Genomic DNA, 25,236 nt, shown 5'->3' with positions numbered 1-25,236 from the left:
AAATGGTGCAGATTGGTTCCATATGGCTTAACTTCTATTATAAAGTTAATCATGTTAATGGTGTATTAACCCCCTCAGATGTGATATTTGAAAAATAATGAGAATTACCAGTGCAGTGTAAAACATATTGAAACATAACCATGTAAAACGTTTATTATAGCGAGTTTTTTGGTAATGATTTTAAAGGAAAAATCCTCTGTGGATAATGAAAACAGATTTAAGGGTCTTTTTTCCACTTAACTAGAGGAGTTAGTATCTCTTTTCTTCATTAATCAAAGTTAAGGAAAATTATCCATTCTCATATGCTAAGAAGACATTTATTTATGAACGTGTCTTTCATAAACATCTCAAATGTAATTTGAATAAGAGCTGACTACCTGAGAATATTGGATGAATGCAGAGAACAGGTACTGCTCTACTGGCTCAGGCTCCCCATCAGTCTAGTTGGTTCACTTACTTCTGAGAATGGCTGGGAACAGGCTTCTGGAGAAAACTGCAAGGGGTAGCTCCTCTGCCTTAACCTCCAGCAATTCAAGATTTATGTTGTAAATGTTGATAGGTGTATGTGTATGTGTGTATGTATATATATATGTATATATACATACACATTATATATATATATAATATTGTATTATATATATATTGTAATTAGTATATATATACAATATACCTATTATATATATAATATACCTATTATATATATACAGTATACCTATTATATATATACTGATTGTATTTTTATATATATAATAGGTATATTATATATATATATAATAGGTATATTATATATATATGATCTTTTTGCAAAACTCATTTAGAAAGTTTAAGAACAACCCTAGAAGTAATTGCTCATTCTTTTTCTAGTCAGTTGTGTTTTTTATATTTTTCCTCAAGTCGATATGAACAGAGGTAAACCTATTAAAGCATAACCGTGCCCCTTGTTAAACAGACTGTAGTTATGTCTTTTTGTGCAGGATTTGGTTCTACTTTTATTTGGAACACAACGTAGGTGAACATTTGGGTAGCCTTGAAGATTTGGGTTAATAAAGTTTATTCCATCCAAGTGATAGGCTGACTTTGTAATCTTTATTTGTGCAGTTTACCTGGGACAAGCAAAGGAGGCAAAGCAAGAGCACAGCTGGTGCACTGTCCAATACTGAAGCCTGAACCATTTGCTCACCTGCTCCAGCCTGCAGCTGGATGTGTGCTTCAGCATGTAGGAAGCCCAACTTGGTGCTGTCCAAAGCCTGGGACATTAAGGCTGCATATGAGCAAAATGGGGGCAGCAGTTTCTTGAGGCAAGCCACCCTCAACCTGCGTTTAGCTGCTTAATCTGCCAAATCTGCAGGGTAGGATTAGGACGGTTTGGATTCTAGACTTAGATTTTGGAGTTTCTTAATCTGCTTCTGGGAGGAAGGGGGCTGCTAGAGCCTCCTAGGAGAGCACTTCATGCCTCTGTGCTGCAGGACGCGCTTACAAGGCACGGAGTTAACTCTCTCTGGAGCTGCGTTTAATGTCAGGCTTCCAAATGACAATTATTCACTGGTGTCGCATGTACCTTGTAAAACGGTACCAGATGTGACTAAGCGGGGTGGCAGATCATTCCCCTTGCAAAGCTGTAAATCTCTAATGTGCTGGTTTTGGTGGGTTGCCCTCGGGGATCGATGGCCACTTTAGCTCTCTGCACACATACACAGCCAATAGATAGTCTCCCACTCAATAAATTAATAAATGATATGTTGTTGCTGTGTAAAGTTAGAGGTCCTGGGGAAGTGATTGGGCTGTATTAACAAAAGAAAAGCATCTGGCTATATGCTGAGCCACCTCCACAGCAGCGAACAGGGAGGTGCAGAAGAGGCTGCGGGCACCAGCCCAGGGCATCCGTCAGCTGCTCAGACTCAGGTGCCAACAGGTGTCTGGCACAAAAGGTGGTTGTTTTCAGCAGTTTAGGCTACATGCAGTTTATTCATAAGCACTTATGATATATAAAGAAATATAGACTAGAACCATATTAGAAATAGTAATGTTTATAGTAGCTATATGGTTAAATACACTATATATATTTAACTACACAGAAACCTTGGAAATTGAAGTTCAGGAGGTCAACAGTACACTGTATGTAAAAGATGAAATGCAGCATAACATGTGGATTTATGCAAGGCCTCTCTCTTCTATCTGTGCCAGATTTCTTTCTAATTGAATCTGACAATTCAAAAGCATTGAATAATGTAAAACTAAACAATGCAGTGCAGGTAGAGTAAGTGTCATCATTCACTGCAGGTGCAGTTTATTTAGCATATGCATTGTTACGGAAAGAAAACTACCTTGCTATATATTTTGTTTTCTATGCAGACCTTAGACATTTCAACATTGTAGCATATATTTAAACAGTGAGTTTAGAGAATAATAGATGTGGTTCTTACATCAGTTTAAAATGTGAAACACGTTACACTAACGCTGAATATTTTATAATAGTAAAAGAACTGAGTATCATTTATTACAGCCATAAAAAGGTAATCAATCATTACTGCTTACATTGTGTCGATATTTGGATCTTTGAGACTTCTTTATTGTTACAGTTTATTTCTCTAATATTTGTACAGTTTATAAGGTGGATACCTTAGTAAGACTTTGTACAGAGGAGTGTATGTTAAGAGAAGACAAGATTGAGAGGCTTAAAAGACCTTGGCTAAAAAACTGGCTGATCTCAGTATAATTGCTTTGGCTGGGATGGTAGAATAGGTAATTATCTCAGAGAACTAGGGGAAGTTAGTATGGGGATTTTTGTTTTTAAACAAGAAAGAGTTTAAATGTACTAGCCATACTGAGGCACTTTCTTGATCAACCGTTCCTGTAGTTCCCAGGCTGAACAAGCCTTTAGCAATGAATGCGGCCTATGTTATTGATTCCTGGCAAAAGTTCCCCAATTTGTTACCAGTAGTAATACAAGAAACCCTGTCAAAGCAGCCTTATATATGGTAAGAGAGTTCATTTTCTCAGGATTTTTTTTCCTGTGGATGAACTAACTATTGGTCTTCTTAATTTTGTTTCTTAAATGCAAATGAGAACATAATGTATTTGGCTTGTGCAAATGCAAGAAATAAAAATACACATCAAGAGACTCAATTTCTAATAAATCCTTCAGCACAACATGTCACATAGTTCAGTAGCTTTTGTGAATTTTTAATATGATGGGATTTGCAATCTGTATCATTAAATATAGCAGTGCTTTGCCTTTCACACTTATTTATTTGTAAAATAATGATGGAAACATCTATGGGTAATATAATGACATTTTTGTGTGTTATAATTAAGAGCATAGTACAGAAGTAAGAAAATGACTGAGAATTGTTTTATTATCCTGTAGTTCTAGTTCAGCTCAAGTCTGAATAGAACATAATTAATTGTCACCTTAATTCTTCCAGCACATAGTGTTTTTTTGTTTATGTGTCCCAGGCATTGCAAGTAGCTGATAATTGTGTGGAATAAGACCACTTATACAAGGCTGAGGTTAATGCTGCCTGCTGTTGTATTGGGTACAGTAAAGATAGCCATACGATCCTCTGTCTGTTGGGCCAGTGTCTAGTCAAAAATGAAGATCATCAGAGTTCAGTTTTATTTTTTTTTAAAGTAAAAAGAAAAAAAGCGATTATTTCCTCTTTCTTCTTAGTAGAGCCATATTCTTTATCCATAATCAAAGATGTTAAAGGAGTATTTTAAACAGAATAAAAATAGTTCTCAAACAGTGAGCCAGTCTGCAAATTTCAACAATTTATTTCTAAATTTTTATCCAGTCAGTAAAACCTATTAACCTTGGAATGTTTCCATTTATGGTAGAAGTTGGTACAAGGTCTTTAATAAAATCTTTCTAGGATTCTCGTACTTAGAGCTGTAAATCAGGCTATTTATGTCCTTAATTTGTAAATAATTTCTGATATAATGTTTATTTCTCTGTTGTGATATAATAAAAAGAAAAATTCAACTAATAAAAAGAATTAGGAAATACAGCTCAACAAAGAGGCCCAGCAGAGTGACCAGTGCAGAGCATAACGGGCTGCCAGAGTAGCACACAAGACTCTTGCCATGCTACATGTTAACTTTGACACTGCTCCATCTTCCATTTCTGCACGCAGATATAATAACCAGTACTAGAGGAAGTTAGCTGTGGATCCTGCATTCATCTTAGGAATGTAAGATGTAGGTCAGGTATACCCTCTTTAATCAGCAGTGCGTCTCAAAGCAGAATTCTCATGTATGTAGTGTTTTTGAAATAGATAGCTGTGAATTATTAGGGATCTTAAAGAAATTCCTGGAACATCTGATGCTAAGAATCAAGTAGTCATGTGGATAGTGGTGCTTTCCCTTGCACAGAGGTATGTATTGCAGGCTAAAATCAGCACCCTGTCCCCAAGCACCTGATGAAATACAAATTCATTACTCAGCCAGATGGCCTTTCTTTTCAAATAAATAAACTTGGAATTTGGTCTGTAGTTTAGCATTAGGCATTTGTAATTTCTGATAATTAACTGACATATATGTGATAGCTAGAGATCAGGATGGTATGTAGTGCTTGACCTACAGATTTTGTTTACACACACTTCTTTCTTCTAGATTATTGCATTGTGTTTTGGGAAAGACATGGCTAAATGTGAATTATTTGGTTGTTTATTTATCCTATTTAACTGGGCTTCAGGAAAGTGTGATTGGGATAGGACCCTCATAAGGTATAAATCTGCTCTACAGTTCTGGGTAGCCAATACCCAAGAATACCCAGCATTGTGAAGCACGATTTTGTACATATGGTGTGCACTCATATATGTGTTACGTTCACGGAAGTCCTGTGGATGACTGCTAGTACATGCTGTCTGTTGTGTCTCTATTCCTGCCAGCTGCTATGCTTGACATGGGTATCTAGAAGCACTAGTACGACTGCTTACAAGTTTCAGCATTGGGAGATGGGACAGTAAAAGCTTATATGTAGGGCACTGCATGTCTTTCACATCCCATGTGTTTTACAGGCTATTTCGGTCTATGTACATCAGTGCTTGCTGAATTGGGAAGTGAGACTTGCTTTGTTTGGAATGAAGCTTTCTTTATACAGTGGGTATAAGAAACAGTGTCCTTGCATTTCTGCTCTTCCCCTGTGCTAATGATGAGCTACAGATTCTCTGAAAAAGTGGATTACTTGAACACGGATTTTATTTTTCAGGATTAGGTATGCACTTAATTGTTGCGCATGTCTGTGCTTCCCCTTGCATTTCAGAAAATGGGTCATGTGCAGAAGAGGCATTTGTGACACTATGTGCATGTTATAAAGTCCCTAAATTAAAATAGGTAATAATAAGTTGCACCTCTAAGTAGTAATGATACTGCAAATTGACCAATTATATTACACTTCTTAAGACTGACTAGCTGCAAGCATTTACACTACATGCAGATGAAGGTTTTTGCTTAAATTTTGAAGTGTCTTGCAGAAATGAAAGCAGTTTTTGGAGGCAAATGATTTGTTCTCCAGGGAAAGCTGTAGTACAGGCTACTCACCTTTCCTTCTCTGCCCTGGAAATTGGTGTGGCCAGGGGTGTGTCAGGAGACAGGAGTGAAAGAGGCACTGGTTAGCCCACCAACCTTAGAGTCCAGCATCTTCAGAAAACCACAGAATGGCTGAGATGATCTGGAGGTGATCCTGTCCAACTCCTGCTCAAGCAGGGCCACCTGCAGCGGGTTGCCCAGAACCATGTCCAGGTGGCTTTTGAAGGTTTCTAGAGAGGGAGGTTCCACAACCTCTCTGGTTGTACCAGCAGACTTGGCCAGTTTTTAAATTTCTCCCTTGCTAAAGAAAAGGAACAGCATGCCTGCCTTCTGGGAGCAAAGGTTGCTGTGAGTAGTGCTGACTTGTGCAGGGACAAGGTTGCTGTCTGGCATCATCCTATCATTGCTCTGTGTCCACTATTAAATGTGCGTCTGAAGCATCGGTGTTTCAGACTGTTGTAAGGACTGAAGAGGTGTAAACTGGTAATGCTTACTGTAATAATTCATCAAACCACCTTTTTATAAGGCTTTTGTAATATTTGTGTACAGTAGAAGGAAAGGGGGAAATATGAGTTTAATGGTTTTCCTGGATGTACCTGGGTAATGGCAGTAGTCATGTTAAATCTGATAGTGGGAAGCTGTAATGCTTCTGCTCTATTAATAAATACTAACAAAGATGATTGCCAACATGGAGCTTGTTTGCACAGGGATTCATTTCTGATTGTTAAGTGTAAGTATATTTAGACAGAAAACGATTTTTGTTCCTGAAAGCCAAGGAGTTGGTGTAAATTGGAGGAATTAGTGATTCAGACCCCACAGAGCAAACATCAGCCTGGTTATTACAGATGGGACTTGATAGATGTAGTCATATTGAGGTTAGCACAGGAAGTTCTTCCTTTGTTTCACATTTTAATGACCAAATTCAATCTGTATCATTGGCATATTGTTAGCAATTGAATTTACATAGTTTTCTTTAACAAATACCCAGTTTGACCAAGTTTCCTTTCCTGAAATGTTGCAAATATTTCCAAGCTCTTTCTTTGTGTTTGTCTTGCTAAGCCATCTCTGCTCCAGAAATCTCCATTCATAAATTCATTTGTGCATATGAGTGTATACATTTGTGCATCTTCATTGTTCAAGACAGTAATGCATCCAATAACTTCAAAAACTTTTGAAGTATTAAGACTAAATAGAAAACCTTATCTCAATTTTGCCAAGGTTTAAAGTGTAAATTTCTATGTTAAAAATGCTCTTAACTGGAGAGATAACTCTGACAAATTTAACTGTCTTCTAAATACGTTTTTTTGTTGTTGTTGTTGTTTTTTCTAAAGTATTCATCTTTTGGCCATTTCTAAACTATTTCATTCTGCAGTTTGACAGATTTAGAGAAAATTTCTTAAGAGAAAATACTAATTCTGTAGTTTTACATTCTTTGAAAGATCTACATCATATGTTAATGGGGGCAGTATTTGAATTACCAACTCGGTAACAGAGGATGTCTAAAACATATGCTCTATCACAATAATCACATCCAAATAATTGAATTTGAAGAATGAGTAAAGAAACCTACTGTGATATGTTTTCAAAACAGGGCAATGTAAGAATTCATTTTCTTTGTCTTTTGCAGTTTTTCAATGCAGTCTAGAAATAGTGACTCCAAAATTTGAGTTTTTATTGTGTAAGTAAATCCCCACAGGAACTTGCAAGACAAGACGTGTCAGATAAATACTGGTAGCACCTGTATCTGAAATGTGTAAACAGTAGATAGATAAGAATGAACTCCATGTTACAAAATGAGATCCCTAAACATTTTGCCAAGGACCTGCTGTCATGGGTGGAACCTGGCACTGTGCAGCACACTTCCAGCACTCCTGAGCACTGTTGTTTCAAGTAAAAATAGTAGCTCCACCAGCTGCCTTGTCCTTCTTGGACCAGGCACTTGGGGAAGTCTTGTGTTTTAGCTTGTAAGTGGTGGTTCTTATGAATTCGTATAGTCTTTTTATTTATTTATTTATTTCCTATTCTTTGTTCTGTAGTCACTGAGAAACCTTCTGCTGGAGTACAGGAAGATTTTCTCTAAGTGTTTCCATTTTATTTTTCAAAAGCAGTTTTTACTGATGGGAGGATGCTCAGAGTTTATTGACAGTGCTATTGTAGCACATAGGGCAGAAACAGAGCAGGCAATGCGCCTATTCATCCTAATAGCTTTTAAAAGCAAGAATCCAACAGTTCCCTGAAGCTTTTATCCAATTCAGAATTCCCAGAGCACCTCATTTCAGCTCTGGGGCTACACAGATCATATTCATGGATGGTCCATTTCTTCTTTTGAAGCTAGCCACTTAAAAAAACTACTCGCTTTTGATGTTTTGTTTTAGTAAAATGACTGCTTGTTCAGGGCCCAGCTCTGGGTTACGCGAGGACTCTCACTGAAGACCTGCTCTGGCCTCCCATGCTGTCTGTGGCCTTTGTATAAAAGGTGAGGGGAAGAAAATGGTTTTGAAAGTTTTATGAGCTTGTTTCAGAGAGGAGAGGCGTTCTGCATTGCAGACAAACCAAATGCAGAGTAAAGACTAAAACAGAAATGCTTTGGCCATGCGGTGAATACCTGGACAAGCATACAGGCCCCGGCTGGGCTCCCCTCGCTGCTCCTCTCCCCTCCTGCACCGAGGTGCCGAGTATGCCAGCCTCGGGGCGCACCTCTGACAGCGTTGGAAACATGACAATCACTTTTTTTTTTTCCCCACCCTTAATACTTGTTCTAGGACCAAGTCTTTAATAATGTTACAAAAAGGAGGGTTAAATACCCATTGATGAGCTCTGTGCTGCCATGGTTGGCCTATTAGAAGTAACCAAGCCTACCAGAGTCTTCAGCTGCTTTAAAGCTGTCCAGCTCTCTCTCTGCCCCATGCCATCTTTCCAATTTTCTTTTTTTTCTGTCACTTGTTTCTAGTTGAGGTGAATTTCTTCCTACCTCTGATTTTGGAAATTCTCAGTTTACCATCACAACTACTCACGTCTGTATCATGCATTTACCACAATAAATGTGATGTAATAAATGAGGCATAGTTTCTCTGTATTTAATATGTTTTAACTCACAGGTAGCTGGAGTTTTCCTGAACCTGAATCTCAGCTCCAGTAACATGACACTTGAAGAGGGCATACTGATCAATTCTTGGAGTTCAAAATTAGGGCAGAATATAAAATACATCTCTTCTACTAGATATCTGCCATGTGGTCAAGACTGTGGAAATTACACAACAGAGTATGGATATTTCGGGATTAAATATTTCAGAAGAATAACTTAAATTTTCCCTGGTTCGTGAAGACTTCTGCCCAAACAACAGATACTTTCTTAAACCTAATGGTCTGCCTTGAAGTTGCCTTTCATGTGTTTCTGGTATGTGTCTTCATGCTGCTAAAGTTCCTTTGATCTACTTTTGGCCAGTATCCATAGCATCTTTTAATTCCTTTTGTGAAATTTCCGTATCAGCTTTAATTCCTGCCAGAAGGCAACTGTTCCAGCAGGGCCCCAAAGCTTTAAATTCTCAACATGTCTCTTCCTGGAAATAATACTCCCTACTCAGACTCTAGGAGAAGTCAGGAATATGTAGATCCCAGCAATGCTGGGGAAAGAAATAGACAGAAATACAGGCATTCCTTCCTTGACTACAGTTCTCTTTCCATATGCCACTAGACATGATTGTAGTGACGCTTGGCTTCTATCTGCAGTACTTGCTAGGCTTCAAGCTACAGAAATCTTTATTTATTTTATTTTTTTTTTTAAAAAAGGAAATCAGAACAGTAACTCATTTGGTACGCTGTTTGCTATTCTTTCTGCTCACTGTATTTATGTCCATTGAATCGTGTGAGAGTAAGACCCTGGATTGCACCCCTGTGCCATTCTTCCATTCTTCTTTGTCATTAAATGGCACAGAAACGACTCAGAATCATCTTGTCCTTGCAGGGATTCATTAGTCTGCATGTGAACTGCAGGTGCAAGGAGGCTCTTTGAAATTTTAAGAGCCATTACTCCTTCACCATTTTGCTGAAAAGATACTTCTGATTTTGGAAGGTCTGGCAGGCTCCCTGGGTGAAGTCCCAGCTCGGTAGGGTAGTTCTAACTCACTTATCTGGCCACTGGGGTCAGGATTTTCCCCTGCTATCATGAGGGAAAGGCTAGCGTTGGTTCCTTTTTTAGGTTTACCACTCGTTATCAAAAGAAGGCATAGAATTGGAAGTGACTGGGAGTAATGGAAATTGATTGAAAATCTTTTATTTTTAATTAAATTTTATTTTTTTTCTACTCTGATAGTTTTTTGTTTGTTTGTTTGTTTTTAATGGAAACACTATATTCATTTTTGTTAGGAAACAGATCTGTGTTTCCTTCAAGCAACAATTTCTTCTTTAAAATCCTGACAGGTTGTTACAACCTTTATGTATTTATGACTTGGTATCCAATGGGTCTATTTAGAATGTGCCATTGGCTCTGGTGACACTGGATCACAGTGCATAGCTGTACTGTATGTACAGTTTGTAAGTCCATAAAAATATGCCTGTATATACAAGCACATAGTTTTGTCTTTTGAGAGTCTTGGTTTTAATCTCTACATCTATTTTTTCTCTAATCACTTTGTAGATTTATGTACTTTTGTCTTCAGTACTACATTATATATGTAGTGGATATTTAGAATATAACGCCTGATGGTGCATCTGTATTTTTTTTTTAGAGATTTTATCTGACTCTGTGAGGACAGTTAAAATAATTGCTTGTGAAAACGTATTATATATATATATATATATTATACTGTACTGTTAAAATTATCCTGTTCCATGCTGTGACCTTAATACTGTCTGCAAGTTTCTTAGGAGCTTAGTGTACACAATTTTTTAATAACCTGGGTACAAAACCATTTCCTTTTCTTTGACCTTTTTTCCTCTTCCTTATGTATGATCTATCCATTCTGCTTATTGTTTTCTGTTATATATTCTCATAGATTTGTGTGAAGCAAAGCTACTGTCCAGATTTCCTCTTTGAGATAATGTTGCTTCAGGCTACTTTTTAACTTTCTGAAATGCAAAGTAATTGCAGTTCAGATTTTAATTGTATGTCTTATTCTTCTTTTGAAGTATATGCTGCCTGGACACATGATCAGTTTGTTATTTAAAGGGCTGATAAATGTGTCTAAGTTGTACTAATTTATGTGGCAATAAAATTCAAATTAATGCTAACCAGAAGATCTCTTAATAGGTGAGGAGCACAAAAGGTATAATTAAATCTCTGAAAAAAATGCAGGATATTTCATGAATGTCAGTAACATAGTTTCAGCCCTTAAATAAATGTCTTTGTTACAGATGTTTTTCAGGGTTACCTATTTCAGAAGTTTAAGAAACGTGCACGTCTTACCAAAATAGCAGTTCTTCCCCTTGACCTGCTGCTTATTCTGGTACTTCTGGGTTTGTGCAGATTTGTTAGGTTCATATTGCCCCCCTATGTTGTGCTTTTACAGTTTCCAAAAAAATCCTGTTATGGTAGTAGCAAAATGACTCTTTTTGTGTGTGTGTGTGTGTGTGTGTGTGTGTGTGTGTGTGTGCAGAACATGCGGGCAAATCCTTAACATGAAGCTGCTGAGCAGGCTCCCTGGAGGTGACGATTCCTGGTAGGAACATTCCAGCGAGATTTGGTTGGTTGAGGCAATACATCAAAAATGAGCCCGCTGTCAAGGAATAGGTGATAGCTGAAAAATTATCACAGGTGCATTGTTGGGAAAAAAATAAAAATGAAAAAAATCCTGTGCCAGATCTAAAATTAGTCACTTCAATTAATCAGTTTTACAAGCAGGGGTTACCTTTGGCATAACCTGGTTCAGTCACTTGTGGCAGGGCATCAGGCTCTTGTGGCCAAATCCAGTAAGCTGTAGGGAAGAAATAAGTCACCCGTTCTAGCTCAGGGTCTTTGGAGCACATTTCTTGGTGCAAACGTTGTGTCTTTGTGCATTTTGGGGGTTGTTAGTGACACAGAGTGGGGCACCGTCATTCAGCCCTTTGGAACAGCCGTTTGTTTGCTTAGCCATCTTTCTATAGATTCTCATTGTGCTGTGGTCACTCAAAACTTGTTCGTTTCCTTTTAAAATTTCAGACAAGCAAGAAGCAGAGGCTTAGCAAAGGAATTTTGTAAAAATTTCCTATTTTTCCACAGAACACCAGGGAATTAAATGTCTTAAAAACATGAGTAAGGAATAACCTGTGGCCACTCTTCTGCTGACCACATTTCTCCTTGTGTTAGCCCAGCTTGTGGCTTGCTGATGTGAGCCCACCGTTGCCATATCCCAAGTAGCATGCAGGATGACCCCAGGGCCTTTCCAGCTGGGTTTCTGCACTGCTGGTCACTCTCCAGCCTGTCCTGACGTTTGGAGCTATTCTGACCCCAGTGTGGAATTCTGCACTTCCCCTTGCTGAACCTCATCAGGTTTCTCAGGGCCCATCTAGATCCCTCACGGGTGCCAGTTTTTTCAGCTTTAGAGCCATTTCTTGTTTTCCCTTAGTTTGTAACTGAGAGGTGAAGCAGGGAGTTTGTATTGCTAGTTATATCACAACATATGTTCATAGATTGGCAATGTCTTGCAGACTGCAGTGCACAGAGAATATGCACTAAGCTTGGATGGCACCACAGTGAATTTTCTGTATGTTTCTTCATGAATCACTATAAGGTTTTGGCTACCTCCATCTGACTACGTTATTTGAAATATACCAAAGAGCCATAGACATGTTTGCTTCATGGAAGACTTGATTTTTTTCTTAGTCAGAAAGATGACATTTTAATTTAATACCTCAAATAGCAACAGGGAGAATTGCATTTGGTGTGCAGTGCACTTCAAGTAAATCAATATTCTTTTTAGATTGTATAAAAAAACAACTTCATAGGTTCTTAGCAAAGTCATAGCATAGATGATATTGAAACTGTCATTACTTCTTTTTCTTCAGAGATTATCCATTAAAGCTCAGGTACCAGCAACCTCAGTTTTGGATGCTTGAACATAAGCATGGGCTCCCTACCAGTGATGACTACTGATCTGATGCAGCTGTAGGCACAGACTGTCACGCACATTTTCCTTCAGCTGCCTTGTTGGCTTGTGAGACCTAAGTGGGACTACGATTTGCAGCAGTCCTGTCCTTTCACATTGTGGAAGGAAACAAGAGGAAATGTTCAAGCCCCTTCTGAGTGTTGTCACTGGGTAAGGAGTGGAGGAGAGGAATCCACTCTTGCAGCCATAGATGCATAAATTTGTTCATCTAAAGATCTGCACAAAGGACCTCTCATCATTTCTTTTTTTCCAGTAATGAAGATTGAAAGGTAGGTTTTCTTCAGTTCTCAAATGAAGAAAAAAAAAAAGATAAACTGTGATTTCCATAGGTCCCACAGGAAAATCTCTGTAGATCTGAGCACCAGGTCCAAGAGCTATATTACAGTCCTTATGCACACAATGGATTCTACCCAATATTCCAACCAGAAGTAGGGGGAAAATTCCAGCTTGGATAGGGTAGCAGGATGTGAGTTCATCCTAAAAATAACATGTGCTTTCTGTCATGAAAGAGCTTTCAGTTTTAATTGGACTAATCCCCGGAACATAGATCAGTCTTCAGTGGTGAAATTGCTTTCTTTTTCATTCCATGAACTACCTCCCCAGACACTTAAAATTGTCATACATTTAAGAATTACCCCATATGATTAAAGTGCCTCTTGAAGTGCTTGAGTTACATAGGTCAACACTGACTGCAGGGCAGGTTTAAGAACAATAGTTAAGTTGTGGGGAGAAAATCCAGAGCATGTAAGCAAAGGCATGTCTCTTTGAAACATTTAACATACAAGGTGCTTGTTCTTGATTGCTTAAGGATCATTTTTGAAGCAAATGTAGGTTACCTTCAAATTACGAAATAATATTGCATTTGAGGTAGGATAAAGGCAGTAAAGGCTTTGGGGAAGGATGGATTATTAGAAACTATCCCCAAACGTTTTAGAGTGTTTGAGTTCTTTTCTCTGTCTGGAGAGAAAATCATTGATGATATCCATGCATTGTTACGGGAATATGTAGATTATCCATGTGTCATTTTTGGGCAGCTTTTTGGTACTCTGAGAGAGGTTTAGGTTGTGTGTGAAACCTAAGGTCATCAGTGTTCCCCAGTGATGTTAGCTCTTTTGGATTTCCTTAGTATTTTTCATATGAAGAAAAGGGGCGGATTTACAAAAATTCCTCTTAGAAGAATTGCTACTAGGAGGAAAATCAACTCTATCCTAACTGAAACCAGGACACTGTCTCATTTGTCTTGGGAGCAAAACTATAATTTTTTTCTCAAAGTTATTTTTTCCCCATTTCTGATATTTTAACTAGTATAGGCAGAGCTGTGCTTGCCTAAATGTTTACCATTGTGGGCAATTCTTTGTGATCATGGTAAGCTAATCTAGTTAAAATGCTTTATCACCTGTGTTAGAACTTCTGAAATATTGAGAATATAGTTTGGTGATATGTATTTTGGTATACCTACGTTTTAATGACAGCCTTGGCCAACACTGCCCATGAAGTAGCAACGGGGAATGTGAACAGAACACACCCCTCTAGTGCTCAGGACACAATCATTGTCCTGTGGTTTTGAGCCAACTTACTATGTCTAACCTTAACAGTTAAACATTGGGTTTATAAAATATATGGTACTATATATGTGAACAATTGTTATTATTTTTCTTGGAGATGCCTCATCCTAACCAGATTCTGCTTATAATCGTAGTCCATGGGCAGTCATAGTCCAAGGCAGTAGATAGTCAGAGATGAACTGTTTTGTTGCTTGTTATGTTGGAAATTGGGAGCTTCAGGAAGAACAAATGGTATAGAGTTTTAGCAAATAAAGACATGAAAATGAGGAAAATGTTATCTTTAGTGTCTTTGTCAGGAAGTGAGCAATATATAAATTTGTTTTGCACAAATAAGAAATAAAAAATCCTATTTATCTCTACGTTCATCCTTTAGCATACACGTAGTAGAAAGATTGAGTTTAAGTAACTGACACAATAAATGTTGATACATTTTTTTTCGAGCAAAGCTTCTCTGCCATATTTTTATAATCATTTTTTTGGATTGCTTCCCATGCTTTTCAGCAGCTCTGAAGTGTATATAAAGTGCACATTTATGGGCTTTGTCTTGTCATTCAATTCACTTGCAAGATCAACATTGCTGTTGACCAAAGTTAAGCAAATGCAGTGAAGGCTGATATGTTTCTAATTAATTATGGGAAATTGTGCCTGCCTGTGAACATCAGTATGTATTGCACACTCCTACCAGAAAAAACGGTTGGTCTTAAGCTTCCATGCCTTTGTGTCTAAGCTTGACAGCATTTTCTCCAACAAAAAACATTCTGGTACTACTGAAAGATACGCAGAGATCACTTTCAGAAGCAAACATACTTGTTTTAGTAAGGCTTCAGAGAATTGTTTTTGAATTTGTAAAACTGTGCATTCATCGCCATACTCAAAGGAACGATTTATTCATATACTTGGGATAGGGTTTTTTAGTCTCTTCTTCTCTCTAATGGAATGCATTTTGTTAGATACAAATCATTTGTATGTGTCACGCTGAAAAGTGGTGGCTGAAAACTGTTGACCAAGCTGGAAACCGTGAGGATAGTGGAAGGTTTTCTTTGTTCCTTTAAAGCTGTCTTATTTAGGGCTGATTCTTATTGTAACCCTATTTGGATGAATGTGAAATTAAATAAAATGCATGTCTGGAATGAGTGGGGCATGAAAAGGAAAAGAACTACTTCTGTCTTACGGTAATAGTCTCTGTAAAGGGAATATGTAAACATCAGGCTAAGAAACTTGTCATTTTGAAAGGGAAGGAGAGGGGAGAGAGTTACCAATGGCACATACTTGTTCAAGTCTGGGTTTTGAGATTAATTTAAACATGATTTCCTTATTTATTCTATTTTATTTAGGCTGTGTATCTAGTAAAGTTGATTCTTAAGGGTCGCATCCCAGCTTGCTGTATAGGTAACTGACAAGAGCAACATCAACTCATGAACCAAAGAATCCAGCTTGCAGGCCAAGCAGACAAATGGAGCTCCACAGAAGATGTGAAAGTAACCCAAATGCTTCAATAGGAAATGGGGGTTCTTCACTACACCCCAAAATGTATTTATTTTTTTCTTCACTTGTAATGTGGAAGGTGCTGGCTGACAGCCCTGGAAATTAAGTCCTCTATTTCTCCACAGGAGAGGTATAGCAAGGGCAGCAGCAATGCAAGCTTCCCCACATTGTCCTGCCAATGTTCCTCAGCCCAGTTCTGAAGAGGTCACTTCTGGAGGTGAGTGGGTGGATGAGTCTCTGTCCACGCAGTTATTGCTGCCAGGCAGTGGTTCTTGCAGGACAGGCTGTTGGACGGAGACTGCCCCCGTGTCTTGAATGATCCACCAGTCTTTAACAGATAATCACTTCATGTATGGTAAAACAACGTGGGCTGGATTCATTGAGGTTGCATTATTCCGCTTGACTGCTGTCACGTTTTGGTATTTCTTTGTGGTTGGATGGCACCCTTATATTTTTTTCTGTTTCTTTTTGCACTGTTTTGTTTTCAGAGATTTTGTCAATGCTTTATGTACACGTCTATGAAGTAGCATGCAAATAACTGAATGCAGTCTGGTTGTAAATGTGATGCAGAAGAGCGGTTACTGATGGCAGCCGTGTATGCAAGAGGGGCTCTAGAGCACTAGACCAGGAGGCATGCTTTGAAATGCACCAAAAATTGATAAGAAAGTGAATGTTGGTTTCCAGTATCTAAATGAACTATTAGGTTTCTGTTGTAAAGCCATATCTTAACATTTTCCCTTTTCATAATTACTGTGTAATTTAGATATTAGCACCCATTAAGCTGGTAAACTAATGCTCTTTTTTAGATTACTTTGCAACTAATGAAATCTGTCTATCTAAAGTTCGACATGCAACATCCTACGCTGTATGAAAGTATTGGGTATGTGTTGCCCTTTCAGTATAGTTGTCATCTAAAACAGAAGATATGTGATAGGTAACGCAAGAAGAAGTAATATGACTGATAGGAGTTTTCAGAATAAAAATAATGGGTTCTTATATGCATGACAAATGAATTTTCATGTACGTTCCTGGATTTATTTAAGTGCTACATACTTCAGACACTGTGAGTATTATTCTTTTTTCAGTCAAATTTAAATCTCTTAAATATACAAATGGAATACAGGAAATGGAAACAAAAGCTTAGCAAGGCTGTTAGGCTATGGCGAATCACTTTTGCAGCTTCAGATGCTTTGTGAAGGATTTATAACAACTTCATTATCTTTTGTAGTTGAAGCCTGCAGGTCTGTTTAACTCTGCTTGTACGGCTGTTTGTAAACAGGTAGGGTAACAGGAGAGCATACTACAATTCAAATTTAGCATTAATACTGTTTCCAGAAGATAGAAGTTAAGAAGTTAATTCATAAGAAGTTAATTTTCCTACCTACTTTCAGAGTATTATTCATTCTGTGTACAGCTACAGCAATTTCTGATTTTTTTTTTTTGTCATGATGGCAAGTGATACAGGATTTGGTTCATAATCAAAATCAGCAGTAGCATCCTGTTGCAAAGTAATTTATGACTGATCCATAAATTCAGTTTAAGTGAAAGAATAGTTTTCAGGATCCTTGTCATGACAATCGGTGCCATTAGGTAGTATAATATTAGGCATATTTGCTAATAAGTCAGCTTATTTAGTGTTTTTATGGTGGTAATAAATCACTGTGGAACTTATTGTTCAGCTCTTTCAAATGCAGTGCAGATTGCAATCTTCTCGCTGTCATTGCCAAAGCCTTAGTGAGCCAGGCTGGGCTCCCACTTGCCTCTGGAGACCAAGTCCAGAATTCAGCTCAAACCTACCACTAGGCCACACAGACCTTTGAAGATAACTTTGCAACTTACCACCATTAAACCCTTTTTATAGGAGACTGTATTTTAAATTCAAGTACAAAAATGCAGTTAAATCATCATTGGTACAAACACAAAGGTGTGGAAAAGGAGATTATTTTGTCACATTGCATTTTATTCATATTGCATTTGTCTTCCTGTTTCTGCATGTGATACCTTCAAATTGTAATTAATACAGAGCCTGATTTTTGTCTGCATTTACCTCGAATAATGGGGATGTAAAGGAGTGTGTTTGTAAAACACGGTATTACCCAGAGCATAAATAAATATGGCAGGATAATCCTCATAACCTTGATCCTGGAGTCCTCACCTGTATAAGCAATTCTGTTGGCTCCAGTAGGACTGGTCACATGAGAAAAGGTTTCAGTGTTAGGTTCATAGCTACAGAGTGCTATCTCAAGAGCTTCAATTTTATCATCCCTTCTTTAACTCCAGTTATATCCTAATGACTTTACAGCCTTACTATGTCCAAGGACTGGGAGCAGAACAAAGTTAAACAGTCCTTGGAGAATGTATATCAATGTCTTGACTGAACCACGGTGAGTTGGCTTGAAGACTTCAGGTTCAATTCACAAACTAATTTTTCTTCCAGACCATTAGATAACAAGAGAGTTGGAGGGATGTACCTAGAATTTTGGGTCAGGTGTCAGAGGCAGAGGTTGCAAAGAAGGATCCTATAAGCAACTCTTTAGGTTCACATTGAATAATGTGTGGACTGTGCATGGCCACATGTGGGAAAACCCCTTACTAAAACTTTGTTTTGTTTCTGTCTATGAAGATAATAGAGATCTGTATTTATATGCCGATGACCTGGAATGGGCTTTGCATGTGCCTGATCTGCTGGAGGTGTCTGTAGAAAAGCATTTCCTTAACAGGTTTGAAGCTGGTGTAGAGACATCAGGCAGTGTGTGGTCTTCTAGACGGAGCTGTGTAATGTTAGATTGTTCAAAAGCAAGTGTTTATTTGGTGTACTTAGCAATGTTTCATGTGTCAGCATTGGACTTCTAAACATAAATGATTGAGACACAGCAGAAGGAAATTCCTTTAAATCTCAAATTCATGTCCCTGGAGTCCGTAAGTAAAAGGGAGACTAAAGAACCAAAGCTATTGGAAATGAAAGCTTGGGTATCAGGCTGTGCAACTTGGTTTCATTGATATGCCGTGTAGTTATCATGGGCTCCAAGCATGACATCAAATTACTGTGGTCACAGGAATGAATTTGTCACTTGTCTTCGCAGGTTTCGTGGAGGGTTAAGTTTGTACCCTCCATTCATCTCTTGGTTGGCAGTTTAAGTCCAGCCAAGTTCGTTGGTGACCCGGTTTGTCAGCTAGCACCCATATAAGAGTGTATTTGAAGAATATTGGTTTATATATTTATTTAGTTCATAGTAGTCTGCAGTGTTATTATGGCATTTGTAAGGGTTCAAGTGTTTGCACGCATGGACCTCATTTTAGGATCAACTGACACTGTGAATTCTCAAGGGCAGGAAATGCATTTTTCTGTCTGTACACCCCAATCCTGCCTGAGACTTCTGAATACTCTGTAATGCAGATAGTAAGGACATACGTATTTGTAACATCTCTGCGCAAAGAGAGCAAACAAGGTAATGATCCACCAAAACCCACAATAACTATTTAACCCATTTAATTATTTTCTTTTGAGCACCTGGGAAATTAAGACCCATTGAAATTGCTTTTGAGAGTGTCACCTTTATCTTGTAGCAGAGTATTTGAACTCAGACACTGAAGCAGGGACAAAATATTGCAAACACAGTATGAGGTATGCAGGTAAAAATAAAAAGGGGATACAGAATATGAATCTTTTTCTAGTGTCATCTTACTATAAAAATGAAGATACGGATACCAGTATTGTATACCTATACACAGATACCTGTTTCATCCTCTGCATTTCATAAAAACCTAGCTTACAAATCAGAATTGAATTTTCATAAAAGACAAACTAACAGGTCAGCTCCAAAATCCAATGTTAAGTTGTTGCTTTTAAAAAAACCATTCTCATATTCCTTGGAAGACAAGTGAGAGCTAGCAACTCAAGAGTACAAGGGTGAGTTTTTAAAAATTTCTTTCTGCTTTAGTAAGCAGATGTAGCAAATTCAAAGTTAATAGAATAAATTTTGAGACCCTGGAACTGTGAGATTTTCCAGGGCAAAGGGCAGGTTTGTTTGCTTTTGAATACTGTTTGCACTTTCTGATTTAGCATAACCCACTCTACATTTGAAGTTGAAAGAGTATGTTTCCTGCACTTTAATGGATACTATGCCAGGATGCTATGAACCTTTGTGGATGTTCTTCTGCTTGGTCAAATGCTTTAGGCTCTTCTAGGAAGATGAGGCAAATTAAGATTTTTTTAATTATTATTATTATTATTATTTTTTTGTGATACATAAGAATGTGCTTCAGGAAAAATAAAAGTTCAAACTTATTTATTTATTTATTTATTTAAAGGACGGATTAATATTAGTAAGTATTTCAATACAAATTTAAGGGATTAGTTAAAATTTATATGTAATGAAAAAAATAAATCCAAGGAAATCTGAACTTCCTGAAGAAAGAAGAATTTGAGATGTGAGCTGGAATTTTAGGGCAAAGATGGCTGGAATTTATGGAGTTTGCTGTAGCATTGTCTACCAGTGCCAGTCTGTGGGTATTTATGTGGAGTGCTGAATGACGTAATGAAATTTGTATCTCTCTGTGGTTTGCCAAAGGGGGGGGGGGAAGGCTTATTTTTCTAATTAAGTAGGAGAGAATGATGCACTGTTTTCTGACAATTTGTGACCAGGGCTGGGAGGACAAGGTACCGTTTGTTTTCTAGGGTAGGAGCAGTTTGAGAGAAATTGTGAACAAAAGCATTGATTCTGGATACCAGTTGCTGTTTGGAAAACTCCACCATATTTCTGTCAGCAGCATCTACACCAGCCTTGTAGTTTTGTGGAGTCTCAGTGCTAGCTTGGTAAGGAGTTACAGGCAGTAACCTTTCATAAAAGGAATAGTTTTTCAAGTTATTCGTGGGAATAACTTGAAGGCCTGTTTGGGAGCATTTGATTCAAGGTAGTGTGCTGCCACAGTCCTGCCCAGTGGCTGCAGAAGGTACAGAGAATATGTTGTGGGCTGTGTACTTCTGTCATAGTTACACAGCTGGTGGTGTAGTGGCTGTGCCAAGTACACTGTGAATTTGGTGACTCTACACAAGGTAAAAGAAGCTGGAAGACAAATCGAGTTATGACTTGCCTGCAAATAACAACATTTTTCAGTCCACAGTGCTGCTGGTTGCACACGGGTGGGGATCATTATTTTCTAGTGTTTCCCTCATGATGGCATTTTTCTTCCATAGTATTTACACTGTCTTGCTTGTGCTGTTAGCTGAGTTATATATGGTCTGCGTGTTTATGGTCTGCTTGTAGATGAGGCTGTATGTAGAGACCTGTTCCCCCCCTTGACCCTAGTCATTGACATCTTTTCACAAGAACAGAAAATTAATGAATAAAATGTTATTGTTTTAATATTAAATATAGAGGAAGTCTTCCCTCTCTACAGGATCGGTTTTGTAGTGTCAGAGAACTGAGTTTATTCACATTAATTTTGAAGCTATGTGCAAATTTTGAAGCTTGCTGTTTCTGGTAGCTAGATGGAGAATTGCTTTGTAATGGGACTGAAGAAATGGTTAGCATCACCAAAAAATGAATCACAGTTAAAATAAAAAACAACAAGAAAACCCTCTCCCATGCTGGAAAATTTTGTAAACTGTGCCAGCTATCTGATAAATTTCTCCCCTGACTGAGGCTTCACAGTTTAGATTAGTTGTGGTATTAGTTGTCAGTTTAGATTAGCTGTCTTTTGTTGCAGACGATGCAGCAAAACAAGATCTCCAGTTCTCCACACAATGCTGTACTTCATCTGGGCAGTAAATTAGGTCTGCCCTTGCCCTTGCCCTTTTCCTTTTCTTTCTTTCCATGAACCAAATAAGCTAACTTAAAATCTGAACTGAGCATTTGGAAATCGGGAAAAACAAACAAACACCACTGTTGTTGCTCATCTTCACAGGGTCCAGTGCTGTGCTTGAAGGCACAGAGGGCTGTGGTATGAAAGCAAACATCTCACTGAAGTCAGTGGTAGTAATGGCAGTGAAGACTTCTGGGCTACGTCCAAGACCGAGTGTAATCTAAATGTTAGGTGTGACTTAAAAATGTGTAATGGAGAGTGGGATGGAGGCAGAGAGGAATGGTGGGATGGGGAAGGAAGATGGGGCTGTTCAGTAAAACGGAAGGGTGTATTCACTTAGGATCATCGCCTTACTCCTCAAACAGGTCCCATAAAGGCAGAGAACCTAGTCACACCAGGAGCATACACAAACATGCTTTTGGTAGGAATAGCAAAGCAGGAAGGAGCCCTATGAGTATTCTTGAGAAAGCACAACATGCAGACAACCCTGATGGTACGTACTGTGTCTGGTCTGACCCAGAAAAAACAGCTGTTGCTCTTCTCTACAAGCTGATGCCTTTACGGGTGCGTTCTACAGAAGACAAAATTGTCAGGATGGGAATGTGTAAATGTAACAGGGCAGGCTAAGCCAATGAAGCTCTAATTTTGCAATGTTTTATACATACATATATAAACTATATTGCAAGTAGATACACATGTATTTTTGCCTTTTTTTTTTTTTTCTGATTAGAATAAGGTCTTGCATTTAATTTTAAATGTTTTCTCCTTGATCTGTCTCTTTGAAATAGAGCATGCTTTTCAGGGCAGCAGCGTGTTCGGTTATTGAAACAGGCTGCTCAGCCATGCATCTCTTATTCTGAATGCTTTAGAATAGTTATGGGGTTTACGTAGAAATAAATAGATCTTTAGCAGCAGTTTTGAAGATAAGAGCTTAGTGTGCACACCTCTGCTGTGTATATTTAACTTTTTTTTTTTTTTTTTTTTTTTCTCCAATAAGCCTTTCTTAGTCAAAGCTTTTCATTATAGGTAACCTGCAGTACATGGTAACATTGACCATCATTCTGTGGCACTCACCATGCTATTCTGCATACAAAAGATAAATTTGTTTATCTGTTTGGATTTCTCCTTTTCCTCTTTTTGTGAGGACTCTCTTGGTCTCTTGTGGTGAAGTGCTCCTGTCTTGAGGACTCCACAGCAGGTGAAGTTGGAATAGTAGAGTCTTAAATCTTGCTTGTGGTAGCTTCTACTATTTTTCAGAGTTGGAAAGGACTTGGTAGTACCTGAGTGCGATTTTTTCCCTGCTGCTCTTGCTGGCAGATGGTCCTGTACGGACTTTTGCCAGCAAGTGCAAGTCAGAATAGCCTCTAGGTGCGGCCGCCCCAGTGGAGATACGGGGCGGCCTTTCCTTGGTGCTGAGCTCAGCAGAACCAGCCCACTAGTCAGCCTATTATTTTCAGAGGTGTCTCTTATTTTTCTCTCAGTAATCACAGTAGCTGCAAAGGAGGGGATTTAGCTCCCCATGGGAGTTGTGGAATGTAGCAAACTATGAAAGTAAATGATCGTTACAAAATAAATGCCTGGAAGAGGGAGCTTTCAGTCTTAATGCCGCTCTGAAACTGCAGAAGTACCTTTTAAAAATTAAGATTTAACATAAAATTTCTGTTCGAAACAAATATTCCATCTGAAACATAAAGTTAATTAATTAAGAGTTTTGTGGGTTGGAAGAATGTTTGTGATGCATGTACGTGCTGCTCTGTAGCACTACTATTACTGCTCTGATAGTTCTGTATGTAACTGACATTTTTAAATAATTAAAGAATTGTGTAAAATGTTGGAATTTAATTTTGTTGATGAGAATTCTGCTTTTTATGTCAGATTCTGCTTTAACTGATTTTTTTCATTCTTCTGTAGTTTGCTCCAAATCCTCCCCTGAACACTTGCCTGTGTCTGACCTCTAATGCTGTGGATTAAAAAAAAATCGCAGAACTCCAGATGGTCCCCTTCATGTAATGAGGGCACCTTTATTTGACAGGGATTTAACTATGAAACCAGTCATGTGAGTTAAAAATCCAACAAAGAAAATAAACCATCTTAATCAGCAGTCCTTAAAAATTATGTATGCAGTTTCAGACATCTGTGAGTTGTAGCACAGCACTGGATTTCAAAGACCTTTAAAGACTTCCCAGTTGTTTTCATAGGCTATCAGAGAGCTGTCAGAGCTATCTAAGGCTGATTAAATATCTTAGAAGCCTGTGTTATGTTGGTAAATATCCCATATTTTCTGACCTCTTTTCTAATTACTATAGTAGCATGGAATTTTTTTGCAGTTATGCAGAAGTGGGTTTTGGTGTCATCAGTGAGTGGATATAGAAGATGATGGGGACAGTGTGGGTCAGTCTCTTGTGTGCCCCTTAAGGCCTGAAGCAGATATCTTTTTGTAATCTTTTGATGGATATCTTCCAAGCTGCAGTAGTCTGAATTCCAGGACTTCCTCTGTGCATTTCCTGGCTCTGAAGAAATGCTTGATAGCAAGGGAACATTGACAAAACTGCTGGTGAAAGTACTCCCCTTTCTGCCATGGTAAGTAGTTGTGGTGGTAACTGGAAGGAATCAGAACTGGTGGGTGCTCAACTTTTTTTTTTAAGTGAAAGGGGATTTATACTAAGGAGACATCAACCATGATGGTACAAAGGAAAAAACCCAGCTTCCTGAACAAAACTTTCCATTGACTTGAATTGTGCAGATATTTGACAGAATACATTGTCGAGCTCTGCCATAAATCACAATCAGATGTACATCTTGTTGTTTATAGTGCGGCAGCCCTAGGAGTCACTCGGCGCAGCTGGTTCGGTAAACACACCAGAAGGAGGTGGTTTGTGCCTGGAGGAATGTTTCTGTTAAGCAGGAGACAAGAGGCGATGTGTGGAAATATTATTAAAAAGAGGGGGAACGTGAGGTCACGGTGACCGTGCTGGTCAGCACAAGCAGCAGCTGTCACAAAAACCTCACTGCCGAGGGTCTTTACGTGATGCTAATCCGTTTGTCGCAGCGCCCTGGGGACTATGGTTTGCTTTAGCTAAGCTCAGAGCTGCAGTTAGATCAAGCAGATCTTCCAGTCTATGAAAACATTCTTCACATTGAAAATATTTTCACATTGCATTTAATCACCGTTTTCTGGCAAATGCTGATGAAACATAATCCTAACACTGTAATAGCTGACTGAGCAATTGTCTCCCTATTCACACAGCTGTGTGACAGTCTTCCTAGAGACCCTGAGGCTCCAGTGATGACTCCAATAACTTAAGATAAGCTAGAGAACTTTGCTGGCTAACAGCAAACTAAGGAAAATGTATATTTTTTTCTGATCTCTTGCATGCTCATTTCCCCTTCACCCATGCAGCAAAATACATAGAAAGATGCATGAGATTTCCTCAAAAATTCTCAACGTAAATATGCAGAAAGAGACAATCATCTTGTTAGGACAAACTTGGAGGACTTCGGGTGGGTGAGAGACTCCCATACAATTTCATCTTAGTGTAAGGCAGTGAGATAAAGAAGTGGTAGTGCAGGGGTCAGGAGGGAACAAAGTGCTCTCTGAAGTCACTGACAGCAAAGAGATGAAGATCCGTTCTTGTCCACGACCAGACTCCAGGCAGATTCATTCTCATTCTCTCCCTCTCACCCTCTCTGATGGGTTCCCAGACCATAATTGGTCCATTATCTATCTTCAGAAATGTTTATGACTCTCACAGTTATTCCTAGCTAAACTG

At 38.4% G+C, this 25,236-nt stretch overlaps 1 protein-coding gene across 6 annotated transcripts in view; it reads left to right on the top strand.

Annotated features, from left to right (window-relative positions):
* The window catches only part of PPP2R2C (protein phosphatase 2 regulatory subunit Bgamma), a 189,756-nt gene that overhangs the window by 58,467 nt on the left and 106,053 nt on the right, over positions 1–25,236 (top strand). Inside the window, exons 1-2 of one of the 6 annotated variants that reach the window (XM_035323768.1) lie at positions 15,615–15,706; positions 15,787–15,878. The exons of 4 other annotated variants lie outside the window; for them this stretch is intronic. In XM_035323768.1, the coding sequence (XP_035179659.1) occupies positions 15,630–15,706; positions 15,787–15,878 (169 nt within the window). In that variant the 5' untranslated portion in view covers positions 15,615–15,629. Of the gene's footprint in view, positions 1–15,614; positions 15,707–15,786; positions 15,879–25,236 lie in introns of those variants that run through there. One more of the 6 variants, XM_035323771.1, reaches the window with a different exon arrangement.

Source organism: Oxyura jamaicensis, chromosome 4 (assembly GCF_011077185.1).
Source record: "Oxyura jamaicensis isolate SHBP4307 breed ruddy duck chromosome 4, BPBGC_Ojam_1.0, whole genome shotgun sequence".
Classification (NCBI taxonomy): domain Eukaryota; kingdom Metazoa; phylum Chordata; class Aves; order Anseriformes; family Anatidae; genus Oxyura; species Oxyura jamaicensis.
The sequence above is the reverse complement of the archived record's forward strand: the minus strand, read 5'-3'. Positions and strand labels throughout refer to the sequence as shown.